Raw genomic sequence first — 21,852 nt, 5'->3', positions numbered from 1 at the left:
AATTCTAAATTTTTAACGGAGGAAGTAGAAGGTTGTGGTGTATTTTCAACTCTCTCTTTTGATTTTTCCTTCTACCTTGAGTTCTCTTTTTGCGCTCCTAACCTTTTTCTCTGTAGGGATTAATGTGCTTGCAATTAAGCCCTATATAGTGTTTAATGAAATGTTTGCAGGAGCGTTTGATAAGTTACTCAAGGCGTTGAATTCTTCCGATTGAGAAAAGGAGTATGGTCGAGCGGGACCTTGATAAAATAGCGCTTTGCGGGATGCAACCCGTACTTTAATTTGCTTTTTAGTTTAGTTTTTTCTTATTTTTGTGTGTGTGTTTTATTTTATTTTATTTTATTTTTTCTTTTAGAGAGATAAGGAGAGTGTAACTTATGCTTGTAGGAGTTTGTTTTTGTGCAGATTTTGAGCTAGAGAAGGCTTCATTCACGCTAGAACTGTACTCGTATTCGATCGGGCAGAGCTCGCCCGATCAGGCGCGCATACGCGTCAGCAAACTTTGTCAACTTCGACAGGCCATAACTTTTGCGTTTCTTATTCGATTTTTGCATGTGACCTGTCGTTGGAAAGATCTTTAAGTATAGTTTCCAATGCAATTAGAATCACTATATTATCATTTATATATAAAAATATATGATCGGAATAGTGCACCTGACTCAAATTTGAACTTTTTCCCACTAACACTTTGTTTCTTTCTTGCCCAGTTTTGTTTCAAAGAGATGCATTGCAATCCTCGAGGATTTGGTGACATTGATATGGTAATTATAAGGAGTAGTCACCTTGACTACTAGCTTCCCTTTAAGACAATGAGAACATTGTCTGATTTAGCTTGGGGGGAGGTTCTCGTGTTCGTATGGTACATCTTTCACTCTCTCTCTTCTCTTTTAACTTTTATTTTTCTTAGTATAGATTTTATTGATTTCTTAGGTTAGTTTTATTCCAATGAATTATGAATCATGATTCCATGTGCCCTTTTTTTTTTGAAATTTTTTGAAATTGTTTTGATTCTTTGTTATTGATGATAAATATTGAGGATTAGTTGATCATGATTTGATGTTTGATTTCCTTGAAACCTTAACATGCATCAATTTTTCCAACTATTTGTGAATATAGTGCCTGACTAGTTGATTTGGTTAGGAATGTGTTATAGTTCATGGTATGTCAAGGAATTTAAGTATTGGTTTACAACTATTAGTAATGTTTATATGGCTCAATAATATGCACATTGAGGAGGACGAAGGAATTTGTTCTCTTAGGTAGCCTTCAGACGATATTAGATACATTTGTTCCCTTCTTGTTACCCATGTTGTTGCTTGTGCCCTTTTATTGTTTATTTAGCCACATTACAAAACTATATGAGCCCCATTGGTTACTAGTCCCAAGCTTGGCTTGGGGGAGCTATTAGTTGGTGAGGTGAGGGAGTTGTGGTGTGAATATGATTTGCACAATGTGGGAATAAAAGAAGAGTGATTGTTCTTTTGATTAAGTGATTTGAAAAAAAAAAATTGAAAAAGTATTCAAAAGTTGAACAAATTTCCAATGTGAGATATGAAGAAAAAAAAAGAGCAAAAGAAAAAAATATATATTTCAATGTTCAAATGTTCTATGTGAAGGTTTCTTCAAAAGAAGAAAAAAATATCAAGTTTGAAATTAAAAAAAGAATGAGTTCAAAGTTTATTAGTCCACTCAAGTTTTATAATATTATATTTTTTATGAGTGATTTATTGTAAGTGTTGAAAAATATTGTTATTATTGGTTGGTTTGTTTGGTGAACTTTTGTAGAGTTGGTTGTGTTGGAGATGTTGATCATTATTTATTTTTATCATGGGTTTTATTAGGATTTGCTCCCTTTAAGCATAGCTTTTCTCTCACTTATTCCCAAATTTATACTACCATTTACCCTAACCTTACATTACAAGCTTTAAAGACCTTCCGACCTTTGTGCTTAGAGTTGTATGAATGTGAAAGTGTTGTTTATCAATGCAAGTTATGATTTGACATATTTCGAGTCGACTAGTAGGTTGAGTGTACATCTTTTTATACACACGAGAGCGTAAGTTGGGAGGGCATTGTTCACATTAAAGGGGTTGGTTAGAGAGAGATCGAGTACATCTTTTACTCGCCACATAAATGAGAGTTGAGTGTGTAAGCACTAGTTTTGAATTCTATACGCTCTTGTGGTTTGCTCTATATTACAATTGTTAGGGAAGATTGGTAGTTAGATGGATTTGATTGGTTGACTTTAATACATATTTGTCAGATTTACCTTGAATCGTATTTATTGATTTAAATTATTTTGGGGGTGAAATATTGATTTAATTATTCATTTCTTTGCTTAGGGACAAGAAAAGGTTTGGCTTAGGGGAGTTTGATAAGTCTATTTTATATATATTTTTATTCCCCGTCCCACGGTCATATTTGTGCTTATTTGAGCTCTATGGAGCTATTTTTATTACTAATATACGTTTTCTAGTGTTTTTGTAGAGTTGGTATTATTTTAAAGGAATTTGTAGAATTATGGTAATTCCCGAGGTTATTGAACCACTACAAAGACATTGGAGTTGGATCATATTTTATGACCGGATATTTTAGCCCAAGGCCAAGTTAGAGAATTTAATTTGGTGATTAAGGGCTCAATTAAATGAAAGAGTTCAAAATTCCCACAAGAATTATGGACCAGCTTAATTGAGGACTAGAACTTAAGTCAATAATGTTAAAGTCCAAGGCCCAATTTTCGCAAAAGAAGCCTAGCTCGCTGACGCTGCCAGACCGCGGGCCCGTTCGAGAGATTTTGCTGCTTGTGCATTAAGTGGCCCGCTGTTTGATTTGGGCCTAGATACACTCCGTACTGATTGATACCTTTTCATAATAATTGTGTAATCTTTGTTTTAGTGGGAGTGAGATTCTTGGATTATATGTTTTTACTACTCTTATTTTAGGAGGTAGTAGTTACGTAGGTGGGGGTAGCTTTAGATTAATTAGTTTTAGTTTCCTTTTCATTAGTTTTAGTTTTAGTTTTTCTTTTTCTCTTTCTCTTTCTAACTTCTCTCTCTTTCTCTCTCCTCTTAATTAAACTCTTAGTATTATTTTCTCTCTTGTCTCTCTCTCTACAACTCTTGGTTTAATCTCAGTTATTTATTTTCTTTCTTTCATCATGTCTCCTTTAATTGCTTTGTTTATTTTATATTTAATTATGTCTGAGTAGTTTCCTTTCTAGGGTTTGTGGGGATCCATAAATAATATGAAGGGGTAATTTATGGTTGTTAATTGTCAATGCTAGATTAATTTCCTATTGATTGATTTAATGCTCTGTGACTAGATTTGCGCAGATCTTTTATACATGAGTTTAACAATATTGATTCGAGATTCGACAGATGAGAATTGATGTTTAGGTCTAGTTTCAGTAGGCATGTTAATTTATAAATGGTTAAGTCGAGATTCGAAAGATGAGATTTAATACCGGTAAATTAATTGTGTGATTGTAATACGTAGCGAAATCCCTTTATGATCTGATTAATGTATGCATTGATGAATGATTATTATATTCTACCCTGGAATATTATTTATTGGTGAACCTATGCCCTAGATCCTTTTATTCATTGTTTTCTCCCTACTCTTAATCTTCGTAGTTTAGTTTCCTTTGATTACAATATATTGGTTACTTTATAATCTAGATTATATTAATTAATTAGGAATAGAAAGACTTGTTTCTCTGTGGATTCGACCCTACTTCCCTATCTACATTAGTTAGAGGATTTAGGAATTACTTTTGATTAGGGGATACGACTTTACCCTGTCAATGACACGAGTCTTAATATGTCACCTACACTCATTACACTCACTAGTCTTAGCACACTTTGAGTATATATCACCACGACCATGTCTTAGGTTCATGCATGAGTCGGTTTTTTCTGTGATTTGAGTTGGGGGTACATTCCATTCCTAATTCTTTATATCCCTCTATCTACATCATCTTTATTCACTTCCTCCATCCATTGCATGTTGAATAGAGTTTGAGTCAAATAAGTAACAATGAATATCCCCAAATTCCTTTTCCACAGTACTTGGTCGAGGAGAGAAGGGCGATTAATCAAGGACAACTTCTTTATTCAAGTCTTACTTTTTGATAAACCGATTCGTCAAAAGAGGAAAGCTAAAAAGATAATGACAACTCAAGAGGAAGTTAATGAACTTAGGAGTCAATTAACTGACGTGACTGAGGCGTTGAAGGCTTTAGCTCTCAAAATCAATGACCCTGTGAAGCAACAACAAATGGACCTTACGCAAGAAAGCTTGAGCAAGCTATCTAGTGATTATAAGTTTCAAGGCATTAGTTCACAAGGGGTCTTCGTGGACAAGGAAATTCTTCCGCATAAGTTCAATGCCAACGACATCCCAAAATTAAAGGCAACAGATAATCCTTACCTTCACTTAAGAGCCTTTGAAACTATAATGAACATTAAGGGGATTGATAAGAAAGTCTTTCATTCCTTGTTTTCTTTATCTCTTGAAACCGTTTGGCAACAATGGTTCTTCTCCCTTGACAAAGAGAAAACCTCTACTTGGGATGCTATTATAAACGCTTTTATTAATAGATATAAGTGTAATATTCAAGTCAAAACCGATTATAGACAACTCGAGGTGCTAAGACAAAAAGAGAATGAAGGCTTTACTTCTTTCTTCAATAAGTGGAGGAAAACTTCCGCTAAGATGATTGAAGTGCCCACCGAAAAAGAGTCTGTGAGGATGTTTATCAAGAACATACAAGAAAAGTATTCAAAGGACTTAAAATATCAACACAACTTAAATACTTTCAAGGCCGTTTATGACATCGTAATCGAGATTGAAGATGACCTCGCAAAGCATAAAGCTACTAACAATAGTATCCACGGTGGCTGGAAAGGAAAAAAGAACCACAGTCCTTCTTCTTCCGAAAACACCCACTCTAGTAACAATGTTAGTACCTTTGATCTTAGTGAAGATTTAGCCATGGATAACCAAGGATCTAAGAAGCAACTAAGGAAAGACTTCACTCCCATTGGGATGAGCTACGATACTTAAAGGAATGGTGTCCTTCGAAACAAGTGTACTATTCCGTTAGTGGGTTCAGAATTATTAGAAAGCTAATATATTCAGTGAGGTCAAATGATCGGAATGCCTAGGTGGAGGCCGCTTCCGATCAGTAATATTAATGAATAATTAATATTACAGCTTAATCTTGACTGGACCCTTTGGGTCACACCCAAGCATTCAACAAACCGAACCGACGAATTAATTCGGAAAGAATTAATGAGTCGACCGAGTAATATTTATTTAGACGTCGGAAATTCGAGCTTAGAGCGTCGAAACCGAGCGTCGGAAGTCGAGTCGAAAAATAGTGAAAGACGAGACGAGAAATAGTAATAAATCAACAAAAGACCAAAATACCCCTAGCATCGGAATGCCCAAGCAAACCGAGTGCTAAGGGCATATGGCCAAGCATGGTGGCTAGCATGTGCACCAAGCCAAGCCTAGGCTGGCTGGTGCGTGCTAGCGCACCCATGCTAGCATCGCAAGGCTAGCGCTGCCTAGTGCGTGCTAGCATGCTAGGTGCAACCTTGTGCGCGCAATGGCTAGCAAGCCATGCCACAACAAGCTGCAGCAGCTAGCACGCTAGGCGCGCCAGCTCGCCACAGCTAGCAGCAGCATGGCTAGGCCATTTCTTGCTGCCTAGCAGCGCTGGCCAAGGCACAAGGCCAGCAGCAGCCCGCACAAGCATGCTGGGCTTGCTGGCCAGTAGCACCTGGCAGCCCGCATGCGAAGGCTGGGCCTGCTGGGCTTGCTAGGCGTGGCTGCCACGGAGAGCAGCACATGGTAGCCCACCTTGGCTGCCTTGGTGCCCAAGGGTGGGTGCCATGTGGCTTGTGGTCCTTGAGTGTGTGTGGAGTGAGGTGGCCAGTTATGGGAGAGGGAGTGGGGAGCAAGTTTGGTCCCCCCTTCTCCAAGTGGTCCTCACCTAACCACTCACATGAGCTTGCCACTTGTTGATTTATTACTAGCTTGATTATTAATTTTATTTTAGATTTAAAATAAAATGGAAAAATCATACTATCCCACATTGATGGGAGAGTAAATGATACTCCCATCATTTCCTATAAATACCCAAGTATGGGCATTGGGAATGATGCTTGAGTAAGAGTTGAAAAAGGCATCACAATTAGTGAAACTTTGAACTCAATATAATTACTCGGGTTTTATTGGTCGGGTCTTTCTAACCCCAAGACATTGGACCTAGTCGGTTTTGTTGGTGCGGGTGGACTTCGTTGGAGGTCTCCGTGTGAGCGGGACTTGAAGCTTTCAAGTAAGAGCTCATTTTGGAGCGAAGCACGCGTCAAAGGTAATTAGCTTATCTTAATCTTGTGATTAATTTAATTATGTTTATGGTTTTATTTATTGCGAGTGCGGTCTTGTTTTTGGGTTTGTTTCCGCGGTGAGTCGGACTCACCAAACCCCAACAGCGGTATCGGAGCCTAGCTCATTTATTTTTAAAATCATAATATTTTCAAGGTGTTTTTATGGCTTAATTTTTCTGGTTTTAAGTTGCTAATTAGATTAGTAACTCGTTTTTTCCAATTTTTACCTCGTATTAGAGCTGTCTTCAGCTCTCGAACCTAGATTTCGACCCAAAAATAGTGAATTTTGGGTGGAAAAGGCATTTTTTGAGGGATTTTTTGTTTTGACGAAAAATTTTAAGTCATTCTAACCTTGAAAATTGATTGCATATTTATGGTGGTTATGTATTTGGTTCTTTCCTTAATTTATATGCAATTTTTGACCACTTTAAGCATGATTACTTGGTAGTAATTGGTGCTTGAAAGTTTGGTTTTATTTTTCACATAATTGCAAATTGATTGCATTAAGTGTGAAATTGTTATTCTTTGTTTCTTCCAAGTACTAAAGATTCAATCTTTATTTATGATAAGTGATTGAAACTTTGAGTTACTAAATTCCATGAATTTTGGTTAAACTTTGTTGATTTAATCATTTTTTAGTTGATTGGAATCATAAAGTTTAAAACTTGTGATTGAAATTGGTTTATCTTCATATTGGAAGATATAATTTTTCATGAAGTCACAAGTATTAAAGTTGGAGTCTTTATTGAACTTATGTTCATTTTTCCAACTCCCTTTTATTTTGTCAAAATCTCAAGATTAATTTAAAGTGATTAAATTAATAGTGAGAATTGCCCTAATTTATTTTATTACACCAAGTTAAACAAATTTTATTAAAGAATGGTTCTTGGAAATAAATTTGGTTAATTGCATTTGGATGAATTATTTAAGTTGGACTTGTTATTTTTCATTTTTCCTCAAAATTGATTCTAAATATAATTTAGAATTGATTTATAATGTCACACACAAAAATCGATAATTTTCGAAGCATTAGCACACAACACGAGGCCTAAGAGCCCCGAGCTAGCTCTCGGCCAGCTGGGCTGCTCACGCAACCCATATGTGACTGCCAGGCGCTTCGTTCTTAGGTTCTTGGTGCTGTGCGTGTGTGTGTGCGAGGAAGGGCGTGGGCTGTTGTTCGCTGCCAGCAGCATAGCGCGCCAGCCAGCAGCAAGCAGCAGCATAATGCTGTGCGCGCTGTGCGTGCTGCTACGCTTGGCTGGGCTGGGCGTGGCGCATGCAAGCACAAGCAGCCCACATGCATGCTTGGTGTTGCGGGGGTGCGCATGGGAATAAGCAAAAATCCCATAATTGGCACAATAACCCCGGGTTATTAAGGCGATGCTCTTTTAAAGTTAATTTTAGCGTTGCTTAATATGTAAATAAGGGTATTTTTTTGTACTCCAAGTCTTAGTGCTAGGCACTTAGACATTTTGGAATTCGTAATTTTGCTTAAATTGTCGTTTTAATTATTTTAATTATTTTGTTTATTTAATTAAAATTTTTGAGTCTAGGCCTCGGATTTTGAGCGACATTTGCAAAAAATTAATTTTGGCAAATATTTGGGTTCACCGACTTAATTAATTGGATTATTTAAGTTGGATGCGGAATTTAGTGGGAGCGTCTCTTAGTTATTTCCATAACCGGTTAAAACAACTTTGACTAGTTTAATTAGGTGTGTTAATTGGATTAACCACCTAGATTAGTTACTAGTTCTCGCGCGTTTTATGCATTGTTACTTGTTTATCGTTGTAAAATGCATGGGCCATTCACAGATAGTGAATGGATGAATGGAATGTAAATTCTCTCACAGGTTTTATGAAATGGCAACTAGTGGGGCCCGATTAGGATAGAAAATACGGACTGTGATCCGTGATGTATTTTTTTAAATCTAAATACGGTCTGCGAACCGTTGAGTATTTTTGTACCTTAATATTTAGATTAGTCCTAATCGTAGAAACTAGCAATCGTAATATTTTGGTCAAGTCTTGAAGACGGGGTTCTTAGAAGACAAAGCCATGAAGTTGCAAATGAAGACCTTTTGAAGACTTGAAGATCTCAAGGGGTCATGCTAGTTGCCAAATGCATCTCTATTTATGTTTTCGATATATATTTATGTTTATATATATATGAATTATATGTTAGATGCATGTTTAGGATTTCGAATGTTGAGATGAATAATTAAGTTCACTTAAATCAACCAACATAGAAACCCTAGGTCCCTAAAATATTGAGTAAAACTTGCCATTCCAAAACACACTTACCAACCGAACGAGGGTAGTGGTTGGCTACGCCAAAGCGAGGCATCACTACTTCTCCAAGGAACGTAAGGCATACCGGGTATGCAAGGTGGTTTTGGTTATACTCAACGATATGTGTGATGGAGTCCTAACATGTCGTGGCAAAGTGAATAAATTGTTTAGAGAGCATTGGATGCGACGATTTATTCAACCAAGAGTGGCTTGGAGCCATTAGCAAAGCATTGCTTTCCTTAGGAGATTGAGTGTTAAGACAAGCCAAAGCATGCTTAACCACTCTTTGTTTCTTTGGATCTTGGAATCGATTTATTCTCACCTAAAATGGGGACAATCTTTAATGTGTGAATAAGACGTTTTAAATAAGTTTGATTAAAATGCATGAATTCAATCTTATTTAAGTATAATTAATGGTTTTTCATTTCAAATTCTTTCAATTGTAGAATCATGTCTTCAAATAACTCAAACAACCAATTCTCGTTACACTAAATTCTCAACAAGGAGAAGCTGAGTGGGCCAAATTTTCTTGATTGGCAAAGGAACTTGAGAATTGTTCTCATGCAAGAGCAAAAGGAATATGTCCTTGATGAGGAAATGCCCGAGGCTCCCAATGAGGAGGTGACTCAAGCTGCCATAAATCGATGGCAAAGTGCCAATCGAGATGTCAAATGCATCATGTTGGCCACAATGTCTCCTGAGCTTCAAAAGACTTTCTTTGAAAAAGAGATGGCTTTTGAGATCATTTCTGAATTGCAGAATATGTTCCAAGAGCAGGCCCGAACTGAAAGGTTTGAAACCCACAGGCAGATCCTTGAGAGCAAGCTCAAGAAAGGAGAGCCAGTCAGCCCACATTTACTCAAAATGATTGGATTGTTTGAAAACATGGGAAGGCTTGATGCGGGGTATTCAACCGAGATGGAAATTGACATCATTCTCCACTCGCTGCACAAAGGCTATGATCAGTTCAAGATGAACTACAATATGCACAGCATGGAGAAAACCCTCACCGAGCTTCATGGTATGTTGAAGCAAGCTGAGAAAACGCTCAAGGATGAGGGGAAGCATGATATGCTCATGATTAAAAAGGGCAAGTCGTTCAAATTTTTGGGCAATAAGAAGAAAGGCTTTAAGGGGAAAGGTAAGAAGAAAACTTTTCCGCCTAAGTCTAAAGCTACCAAGGATAAGAAGGTAGCGTCTTCTAAATCTGATATCGAATGTTTCTACTATAAGAAGAAGGGACATTGGAAGAGAGATTGCCTCAAGTTCAAGGAAGATAAGAAGAACGGAACCGTTGCTTCTGAATCAGGTATATTCGTTATAGACTTTAAATTCACTAGCTTAACATCATGGGTATTAGATACCGGATGTGGCTCACACCTTTGTTCCAATTCTTAGGGACTAAGGAACGCTAGAAGGCTAGAGAAGGGAGAGATTGAACTCCGGGTCGGCAATGGAGCCAGAATTGGTGCTGTATCCGTAGGAACTCTCAGTTTGTCTTTGCCCACCGGGCTAGTTTTGGAACTCGATAATGTTTATTATGTTCCGAACATTACCAAAAACATTATTTCAATTTCGGCGTTGGACGCCAAAGGTTTTGAATTTCGAGTAAAGGACAAAGAATGTTCGTTTTATCTCGATAATGTTTTATATGGTATTGCACATTCTGAAAATGGCCTTTATGTGCTTTCTTTAGACAAACAAGTTTATAATGTTTATAATGATACCAAAAGAGATAAGATCATAGAGTCAAATCAGACTTACTTGTGGCATTTTCGTCTTGGCCACATTAACATCAAACGCATCAAGATACTTCTACAAGAAGGTGTTCTTGACTCTTTTGATTTAGAATCGTTTGAGAATTGCGAGGGATGTCTATTAGGCAAGATGATTAAACATCCATTCTCCAAGTTGGGAGAAAGGGCAAGTGACTTATTAGGTCTTATACATACCGATGTATGTGGACCAATGAGCTTAACCACAAGAAATGGACATCGATATTTCATCACTTTCACAGACGACTATAGTAGATATGGCTATGTCTACCTCATGTCGCATAAATCTGAATCATTTGAAAAGTTCAAAGAATTTCAGAGTGAAGTTGAAAATCAGCTTGGCAAGAAAATCAAAGCCCTTCGATCGGATCGAGGTGGTGAATACTTGAGCCAAGAATTCGATGACCATCTGAAAGAAAAGGGTATACTTTTAGAATTGACACCTCCAGGAACTCCACAATGGAACGGAGTATCCGAAAGGAGAAATCGGACCTTGTTAGACATGGTACGATCAACAATGGGTCTTATTGATCTTCCTATTTCTTTCTGGGGACACGCACTTCTAACCGCGGCACTAACACTGAACCGTGCTCCATCAAAAGCTGTAGAAAAGACTCCATATGAATTATGGACGAAGAAACCTCCCAGGTTATCTTTTCTAAAGATATGGGGATGCGAAGCATATGTCAAGAAATTGATTTCTGACAAACTTCATCCCAAATCTGACAAGTTTTACTTTGTGGGCTACCCAAAAGAAACCAAAGGGTATTACTTCTACAACAAATCGGAGAACAAAGTGTTTGTTGCTCGCGATGGTGTCTTTTTGGAGAAGGAGCACCTTTCCAAAATGACAAGTGGGAGGAAAATCGAACTCGACGAATTTCGTGAGGATGAGCAACAAAATCATAATGATAGTCAAAGTGCTCAAACAGCATCTGTTGACGCAGGTCAAAATGATCAAAATGTGCAAAGTCGAACCGACAATGCAAATGCTCAATCCATTACCCTACGTAGGTCTCAGAGGCCGAGATCTCAACCTGATAGATATCTTGGTTTAGTATTAACCGAGAATCAGGTCATCCTGATTATGGATGGAGATGAACCGGCAACCTACAAGCAAGCGATGGCAAGCACCGACTCTGCTAAATGGCAAGAGGCCATGAGATCTGAAATGGATTCCATGTTTGAAAATCAAGTCTGGAACTTGGTTGACTTACCCGAAGGTTATACACCTATCGGATGTAAGTGGATTTTCAAGTTGAAAACCGACAAAGATGCAAATGTATTCATTTACAAAGCTAGATTGGTGGCAAAAGGTTACAGACAAGTTCATGGTATTGATTACGATGAAACCTTTTCACCAGTCGTAATTCTTAAATTCGTTCGGATCCTCCTAGCGATTGCTGCATATTACAATTATGAAATATGGCAGATGGACGTCAAAACCGCCTTCCTTAATGGTTATTTGGAAGAAACTGTGTATATGACACACCCTGAAGGTTTTGTCGACCAAAACAATGCTAGGAAAGTTTGTAAGATTAAGAAGTCCATTTATGGATTAAAGCAAGCAAGCAGAAGTTGGAATCTGCGATTCGATGAAGCCATCAGTAAGTTTGGTTTTATCAAGAATCTAGATGAATCTTGTGTTTACAAGAAGGTCAGTGGGAGTGACATCTCCTTCCTACTCTTATATGTCGATGACATATTGCTCATTGGAAACAACATTCCGTTGTTAGAGTCGGTAAAGGCCTGGCTTGGAAAGTGCTTCTCAATGAAAGACTTGGGAGAGGCTCAGTACATACTAGGCATCAAGATCTATAGGGATAGATCGAAAAGGATGATTGGATTGAGTCAGAGTACTTATATTGATAAGGTACTTGCTCGATTTGGCATGGAGGAGGCCAAGAGAGGTCACCTGCCAATGTCACATGGCATAACCCTAAGTAAGAAGCAGTGTCCACAGACACCTGATGAGCGGGTAAGAATGAATCAGATTCCATATGCTTCGCTTATTGGATCGATCATGTATGCCATGATATGTACTAGGCCAGATGTATCGTATGCCTAGAGTGCTACGAGCCGTTACCAATCAGACCCAGGAGAGGCGCATTAGACTGCGGCCAAAAATATCCTAAAGTACCTGAAAAGGAACAAGGATAAATTCCTGGTGTATGGTGGTGCAGAGGATTTAGTTGTGGAAGGTTATACCGACGCAAGCTTCTAGATAGGCAAAGACGATTTCAAATCGCAATCTGGATATGTGTTCTGTCTAAATGGAGGGGCATTTAGTTGGAAGAGCGCAAAGTAGAGTACAACTGCAGATTCTACAACTGAAGCCGAATACTTAGCAGCTGCTGAAGCAGCTAAGGAGGCTGTTTGGATTTGTAAGTTCGTTGGTGAACTTGATGTTGTACCCTCTATAAAGGGTCCAATAGCCCTCTATTGTGACAACAATGGAGCTATTGCTCAGGCCAGAGAGCCTAGGGAACATCAGAAGGTTAAACATGTCAAGCGGCGATTTCACATGATTCGAGAATGGAAATCAGAGGGTGAAATCAGAATTTGCAAAGTTGGAACGGATGACAATGTAGCCGATCCACTTACTAAACCTTTGCCTCAAGTGAAGCACAACAAGCACGTTGAGGCAATGAGAATCAAGCATGTAGGAGACTGGCTTTGATTTCCTTTTTTAGTGTTTTAGTTAATTTTGAGAAAAATTAATGTAAGACGCTAAGGAAAACCATTCATGTTTTAGAGTAATGTAAAATTTCATGCAATATTTTATTACTCCGTTATGCTATTTAATTGTGGTTTAGGATTAAATAATGAGTCCATTCGATTATGAGAATATTCAAAATAGGGTATCAAGACCAGTCTTGGTAAGGAAACAACTATTAAGTGAACATTGAATATTATAATCGAAAATTATCCCTAATCAAGGTCATTTAAACGATAGACGATTAATGACCAATTGAGATTAGTGTGTAGTCTAATTTATAGCACCGTTTCATGTGCTACAAGGACATGATTGTCATAAATCATTTGCACAGGTATTGGTTTAGAACCATACTGGATCGACCTATGAGAATACTTTAAGAAATTAAAAATTTGTCATAAGTATACTTCTCATTATGGCTATCGGAACCTATTTCCTCGACCATGAGTATTGTGAGTTCTCTTGTTTGAGTACTAGTTCGCTTTGATGTTGTCAAACGTCTGCCGTAATAGGGGATTATAACGGCAACACTCGGGCGACTAGGTCCTCTCAGTAAGAGGAGCTACATTACAAGACTGGGAATGTCCCCCTACTAAAATAGGGAAGATGTCTTTGTTGTATACAAGGCCTCTCGTAGAGCGAGACTGTAAAATTCATGGCCGTGCTCGGATGGATTTTAGAAATCATCTGTTTATTGACAGTCGGACTCGGAATCGAGAAACACTTCTGGACGTAATAAGGATGACAAAACAAATCTTACCTTATAGTTCATGAAGAGACATTAAGCGACATAGGAAAAAGGCTGTACACAAAATGCGCACTTGTCCGGAAGGACAAGTGGGAGATTGAAAGGAATGGTGTCCTTCGAACAAGTGTACTATTCCGTTTGTGGGTTTAGAATTATTAGAAAGCTAATATATTTAGTGAGGTCAAGTGATCAGAATGCCTGGGTAGAGGCCGCTTCCAATCAGTAATATTAATGAATAATTAATATTACAGCTTAATCTTGACTGAACCCTTAGGGTCACACCCAAGCATTCAACAAACCGAACTGACGAATTAATTCGGAAGGAATTAATGAGTCGACCGAGTAATATATATTTAGACGTCGGAAATTCGAGCTTAGAGCGTCGAAACCGAGCGTCGGAAGTCGAGTCGAAAAATAGTGAAAGACGAGACGAGATATAGTAATAAATCAACAAAAGACCAAAATACCCCTAGCATCGGAATTCCCAAGAAAACCGAGTGCTAAGGCCGTATGGCCAAGAATGGTGGCTAGCATGTGCACCACGCCGATCCTAGGCTGGCTGGTGCGTGCTAGCGCACCCATGCTAGCATCGCAAGGCTAGGCGCTGCCTAGTGCGTGCTAGCATGCTAGGCGCAGCCTTGTGCGCGCAATGGCTAGCAAGCCATGCCGCAACAAGCTGCAGCAGCTAGCACGCTAGGCGCGCCAGCTCGCCACAGCTAGCAGCAGCATGGCTAGGCCATTGATTGCTGCCTAGCAGCGCTGGCCAAGGCACAAGGCCAGCAGCAGCCCGCACACACATGAGCTTGCCACTTGTTGATTTATTACTAGCTTGATTATTAATTTTATTTTATCCCACATTGATGGGAGAATAAATGATACTCCCATCATTTCCTATAAATACCCAAGTATGAGCATTGGGAATGATGCTTGAGTAAGAGTTGAAAAAGGCATCACAATTAGTGAAAACCTTTGAACTCAATATAATTACTCGGGTTTTATTGGTCGGGTCTTGCTAACCCCAAGACATTGGACCTAGTCGGTTTTGTTGGTGCGGGTGGACTTCGTTGGTGGTCTCCGTGTGAGCGGGACTTGAAGCTTTCAAGTAAGAGCTCATTTTGGAGCGAAGCACGCGTCAAAGGTAATTAGCTTATCTTAATCTTGTGATTAATTTAATTATGTTTATGGTTTTATTTATTGCGAGTGCGGTCTTGTTTTTGGGTTTGTTTCCGCGATGAGTCGGACTCACCAAACCCCAACAGATACTGCCTTCGATCAACTCCATGCCAAAGGACTCATTACTCCCATTGGACCTATTCAAGATCCCGCACCTGAAAAGAGATTGCCTAGTTGAAATCCAGATGCACACTGCAAGTACCATCAAGGTAGGGGTCATGTTACTGAGAGCTATTGGAAGCTAAATGAGGCTATCCAACATTTGATTGATAATAACAAGCTTCCCATGCCTCCAGTTAACAAGAAGAGCGAGTAATGATAAAGCAAACAACACAAGACAAGTGGCGAGCTTCAACGACAAGATTTCGTGACCTCTTTTTCTATTTCTTTTTTATTTACCCTTTCCTTAATAAGTATAGCATAGGCACCTTTTTATTCCCCTTAGATTAATTTTGTAGATTCTTTCTTTTTCCTTTTAATAAAATGAGCATTTATTTTCTTGCATATGATCATTTCATTACATTCCATTAAAAAAAAATATCCATGTCAAACTAAGCACAAGGTATACCAATGATTTGAGGCACCCCTTGTAGCCACATCATATTACCTTTCACCCTTAAAATATACAATCCTTTTTTGATAAACCAGTTTGAGCCTCGTCTAACGATAAACCTTTCTTCTTCAACCCATATCTACCTAACCTTGGGATGGGAAGGTGTGTAACTTATGAAATTTCAAAAGCTTAAGTGATTTCAAAATATCAAAATAAATAAAATAGCAAAAATAAATAAAAGTGTACAAAAAGGTCAAGTGTTCCAATGTCTTTGATATGAAAACGTCTTAGATTGCGTTTCTTATCTAGTGCTTGGCACTGTGCCTGAGAAACATGAATGCCAAGTGAGTGAAGACCGCATGATCGGGATTGCCACACTTATAAAAATGAAATAAATGCTAAAGCAAAAGAAAGAGCTAAAAAAGAGTAGAAAACCTCAAGCATGAAAATACAAATATTCAATAGCAAAGTTGCACACCTTGGGGGCTTATCGAGGGTCTTGAGCTTTTATCCCCTTCTTCTATAACCTTTAGCCTAACCACGTTACAACCCTTCAAAAGACCTTTTTGAGGTATGCACACTCGTGTGAGGTTCGTCTAGAGCTACGTTCGACCTGATTCCTAACGGATACGTAGGCAACCTCTCATCGAGGTGCGACCATAATAAACATGCATTCATATTCACATTCACACACCATGATCATATCAAGGGATCTCCAGTGCTCATCCCTATCTACTTAGAGCTAAACTTGGGGGCTTGATCCCTACATCATTAGCTTACCTAACCTAAGAGTCACCATCATTTGACTCTTCTAGAAATAATATCTTTTTCCACACACTTAGCCCTTGAGGCCTAACTTTAGAATCACTTTCACACACATCACAGATACATGACCAAATATACCTTCCCTTAGGAACCCTTTGTCATGGAATCTTAACACGGCGTTGAAGCATGCCTTGTCATATCAACATCACTCATCAATCATAATTGTCATTGCATCACAAACTATGAAGTGCTTAGCCTCCGTGCCTAAGTTACCCAAATACTTTCATCATTGAGTCAATCATTGATATAGCCTAGGGTGGATTAATCCTTGCACATTGAGAGATAGTATCAAACAACATTTGACAAAGCTCATTCAACATGCATCTTCAAAAAAAAAAACTTACTTGAAGCTAATTGAATCAAATGAAAGTTAAAAGTGAAAACTTAGAGAGAGAAAGTCTCATGAACTAGAGAGAGAAAGTTGAAAATCCGATTGAAACCCACAAATTTGAACTTCGATTTTCAGGCCGATTTCAACGGAAAAGAGGAAGAAGGGTAAGGGAAGCAAGAGTTCAGGATCTAAATCGAAGAAAAAGCAGAAAGCAAGGCAGAATTCTGGACCCAAAACAAGGAACTAAACGAAGAGGAAAGAACAGAGCATTGCTTTTGAGGACGTTTCAGTTGAGAGCTAGCTTGATGAGGTAATGGAGAACTCTAGCTCTATGAAGGAGGTAACTGTAGAAGACTATGGTGAGCATAAGTAGGAGTTTAACAATTGGCTTCAGGTAATTCGTTCTTCATCCGCCATTGATGATGAGCTTCGTACTGCTGCTTGTTGTGATAGTGTATTAAATTTTGATAATCCAACCCCTATTTTGATGCTTGAGAACTCTAGGTGTAATATGAATGCATTTTCCCCAATTTTTGAGAACCCCGATTTGCAATCCTCTGTTTTTCAATCCCTAATCTCTAATTCTGTTGCTCGATTGAATTGGAGGGGGAGCTTATTTCAGGGGACTAGGGATGAGGGTGTAGACCTTTCTGAGGGGAGGAATGACTCTGTAAGGGATAGTTGTGATAAGGTTTAAATTAATTTTGAGGATGTGCAACCAGAGATTTATTTTTGGAATTCTGCAATCGTTTTCCATGTGATTAGAATCAAGCCACCATTACCTATTGTTAATGGGTTTGTTAGAAGAATGTGGGGTAAATTTTGTGTAGATAAGGTTTTTTTAATGGCAAATGGGATTTTCCTTGTTCGATTCAAGACTGTTGATGCAAGGGATAGAGTATTGGGTTCAGGACCTGTATGGTTTGATAATAAGCCTGTAATAATGAAAAAATGGGTGGTGGGAATGCACCTAACTGATGAACCTGTGGATTTAGTCCCTATTTAGGTGAGGATACCTGGTTTGAACCTGAAATATTGGGGACAAAAGGCTCTAATGAAGCTGGCTTCACTGATTGGGAAGCCTATTAAGACTGATAAGGCAACTGCTACTAAGGAAAGACTGGAGTATGCCTGGATTATGGTGGAGGTTAAGTTCAATGTTGAGTTACCAGAACTCATTGAGTTCCTGGATGAGCTTGGTAACATAGTTAAGCGGGAGGTGAAATATGAATGGAAGCCTAAGGTGTGTAGGGTGTGTGGTGGGATTGGACATGATGATGCTCAGTGTCCTAATCATAAAGTGCAAGCTAGGAAAATGGAGGGGCTGCAAGCTGAGAAAAATCAAAAGATTAATAAACAAAAGAAAAAACCACAAAGAGTATGGAAGCCAATTCAAAAACCTGATACTTAGAATCAGAATGCTGGGAGCAGGACAAGTACCTTGAATGGTGATTTGCAGACTGATGATGCTTGTCAAAAACCTCAGTTAGTGCAGCCAGGTGTGATTTTAATTAGTAGTAGTGGTAACAGATTCAGTGTCCTGGAAGAGGGAGAATGTTCTCACTCTTACCATGGATAAGCTTGGATTTTGGAATATAAGAGGTCTAAATAAAGCTAGCAAGCTCTGTGATGTCCTATGGTTTATTAGACACCATGGAGTGGGTTTATTTGGACTTCTTGAAACAAAGGTGAAGGTTGGGAAGTTTGGTGATGTGTTTAATAGACTTGGAAGTGACTGGTCTGTATGTGCTAACTATCCCTATCATAAAGGGGGTAGAATTTGGGTGGTTTGGTTATCTCAGTTTTTTGATGTGATTGTGGTAAGATGTGAAGTTCAATTAATTCATGTTTATGTAGCTCACAAAGCTACTGGTTTGAGCTTTGATTGTACTAAGGTATATGGTTTGAATACTGCTGGAGCCAGGGTGCAGCTTTGGGAGCAGATTATTGAGCTCAGTAATAAGATTACAGGCCCTTGGATTTTGCAAGGTGACTTTAACAGTGTTCTGAATCTGAAGGACAGAATAGGGAGCAATGTGTCCTTAGTTGAGGTTAAGCCTTTTAGATCTTGTCTAAGGAGTGCTGGTCTCACTGATTGGGCTACAGGAGGAATGTTTTACACTTGGAATAATAAGCAGGAAGGCAAGGATAGAGTTTGCTCAAAGATTGACAGGGTTATTGTTAATAATGAGTGGATGCTAAAATTTGCTGATATTGAAGTTACTTTTTTCCCTGAGGGGTTAATGGATCATAGCCCTTGTGTGATTAATCTGTTTGATTCTGGTAATCATACTAAGAAACCTTTTAGGTTTGTGAATATATGGGTGGAATCTCCAGAATTTCTACCTGGGGTTAAGGATGTTTGGTGTAAAATGATCTCTGGTACTCCTATTTTCCAGTGTGTGAGGAAGCTGAAAGAGGTGAAGCAGTTTTTGAAAGAATCTAAGATGGGTAGATTCTCTTGTGTGGAGGTTGATGATGCAATTGCTGAGAAACACCTTGAAGATATCCAGATAAAGCTGCAAAGTGATCCTGGTAATGAAGAATTAATAAGTCAAGAAAGATTGGCTAGGATACAGTTTTCTAAAACTCACTCTGATAGATTTAACTTCTTAAAACAAAAAGCTAAAGTTCATTGGCTCAAGGATGGTGATATGAACACAACTTTCTTTCACGCTATGATCAGGAAGAGAAGACTTCAGAATAACATTTACTCTATTGTAACTGATGAGGGGGTGGTTATTTCAGATCCAGGGCAGGTGTATGATGCTTTTCTTTAGTATTATCAAGGTCTTCTGGGTACTAAGACTCATATGATTGGTAACATCCATCATGGAGTGATTTCTGAAGGTAAAGTGCTTTCTGAAGACAAGGGCAGCAATATTTGCAGGGAGTTTTGTGAGCAAGATGTTAAGAGAGCTTTATGGAGTATTGAAGATGACAAAGCTCCTGGACCAAATGGGTTTTCCAGCAAATTCTTCAAGGCTACCTGGAGCATTGTTGGTCCTGATATCACTAAAGCTGTCCTGGACTTCTTTAGTTTAGGTAAGCTCCTTAAGCAAATTAATGCTACCACCATTACTTTGATCCCTAAAGTTGAGCATGCTAATAGGATCAACCAATTTAGACCAATTGCTTGCTGCAATGTGGTTTACAAGATCATCTCTAAAATGATTTGTGATAGATTGAAGGAAGTGTTACCTGAGCTGATTGATGGCTGTCAAGGTGCCTTTGTGTCTAGGAGATCTATCTTGGATAATATTCTGATTTGTCAGGATATGCTTAAATCTTATAGTAATAAGAAAAAGCCTCCTAGATGTAAAACTATAAAAGTTGATCTGAGGAAAGCTTATGATTATGTTAATTGGAAATTTATTCATGAGATGCTGAGTGCTCTTAACTTTCCCACCAAGTTCATCTCTTGGATCATGCAGTGTGTGACCACTCCTTCTTTCTCTTTGTTGCTCAATGGTGGTTCTTATGGCTTTTTCAAACGGAGAAAGGGTGTGAGGCAGGGGTGATCCTATGTCCCCTCTCTTGTTTGTCATTGTCATGGAGTACCTAACCAGGCTTCTCAGGAAAATTGGTAAGAAGAAAGAATTCAAATTTCACCAGAGATGTGCTCATTTTGGCTCTTAATCATTTGATTTTTGCTGATGATCTGATGCTCTTCTCTTATGGTAACACTGAGTCTGTTACTCTCCTTATTAGAGCTTAAAAAACCTTTGAGGAAAGATCAGGGCTTCAAGCAAACCTTGATAAAACTGCAATTTATTTTGGGAATGTTCAACAACAGGTTCAGGATAGTATTTTGATGAATTCTGGGTTTGTCCTTGGTGACATGCCTTTTAGGTATCTTGGTATCCCTATGAATGCCAAATACCTGAAAGTGAGTGATTATGATAACCTGATTGATAAAATGTTGATGAGATTGCAATGCTGGAGTAGCAGAAACTTATCCTATACTGCTAGAGTTACCCTTATTAATTCTGTTCTCATGAGTTTGCATACATATTGGGCTTAGTGTGTTTTGTTACCTAAGAAAGTGGTGGATAGAATCACTCAGCTATGTAGAGCTTTTCTTTGGAGTGGTAATGCTGTGCTGTCTAAGTCTCCCCCAATTTCCCGGGATTGGTGTGCAGACCCAAGAAGTTTTGGTGGTTTAGGTATTAGGCAATGTAGAAACTGGAACAAAGCTGCTCTGGGAAGCTATGTCTGGAAAATTGCAAAGAAATCTGACTCTTTATGGGTCAGATGGGTTCATGCTGTCTATATCAAAGATGAGGATTGGTGGGATTATAAACCAAAGAAAGATGCTGGTTGGGCCTGGAAATTGTTATACAAGACTAAAGATGAGCTAAGAGAGGGATTTGAGACTGAGAATTGGTTAAGTAAAAAGTACAGAATCAAAGATGGTTACAAGTGGCTTTAGGGTACCATGGAAAAAGTTAGTTGGTATGACTGGGTCTGGAATCACTTCAATATTCCCAAGCATACCTTTATTAATTGGCTCTCAGCTTTGGATAGACTCAGAACTAGAGACAAACTGGTTCAATTTGGGGTATGTGATTCTAGTGACCGTCTTCTGTGTGGTGAGGACGCTGAGACCAGTAGTCATCTGTTCGTTGTTTGCAGCTATAGTGTAAAAGTTATTGATGATGTTGCTCACTGGCTTGGACTTCCTAGTTCCCTTGTGTATTCTCTTAATAATTAGAAGAATTGGAAACAAAGAGGTAAAAATTGTATTCAGCAGAAAGTGAGTTTGGCTGCTCTGCAGTTGTCTACAATATCTGGATGGCTAGGAATCATGCTCTCTGGTATAAGGCTGTTCTCAGGCCTGATTGATTTCTAAGGGTGTAAAGAGAGAAGTAGTGACTAGAAGTCAGCAGATGATTAATCACACCTGGAAGATTGAAGACTGTAAATGGTTGCAGCACCTCAAGTCTTGCATTTAACTTGTGCTGTTTTTGATGTTTAGTTTGGTTGTATGGGGTGTTGGGTGTAGGTTTTCTTGTTCTGCAGGTCTGGTTTTCCCTGAGCCCTTC

At 38.6% G+C, this 21,852-nt stretch overlaps 1 protein-coding gene across 1 annotated transcript; it reads left to right on the top strand.

Annotated features, from left to right (window-relative positions):
- Positions 1–18,378: 18,378 nt before the first annotated feature.
- LOC110701666 lies at positions 18,379–19,587 on the top strand. The gene has a single exon (XM_021879280.1). It carries the CDS (start codon positions 18,379–18,381, stop codon positions 19,585–19,587), a length of 1,209 nt encoding a protein of 402 aa, XP_021734972.1.
- The last annotated feature ends 2,265 nt before the right edge of the window (positions 19,588–21,852 follow it).

This window comes from Chenopodium quinoa, unplaced genomic scaffold (genome assembly GCF_001683475.1).
Source record: "Chenopodium quinoa cultivar QQ74 unplaced genomic scaffold, ASM168347v1, whole genome shotgun sequence".
Classification (NCBI taxonomy): Eukaryota; Viridiplantae; Streptophyta; class Magnoliopsida; order Caryophyllales; family Amaranthaceae; genus Chenopodium; species Chenopodium quinoa.
This window is presented reverse-complemented; position numbering and strand designations above follow the sequence as displayed.

Coding starts and splice junctions, on each gene's coding strand:
- LOC110701666 (XM_021879280.1), top strand. CDS start 18,379: ATGGATAAGCTTGGATTTTGGAATATAAGAGGTCTAAATAAAGCTAGC.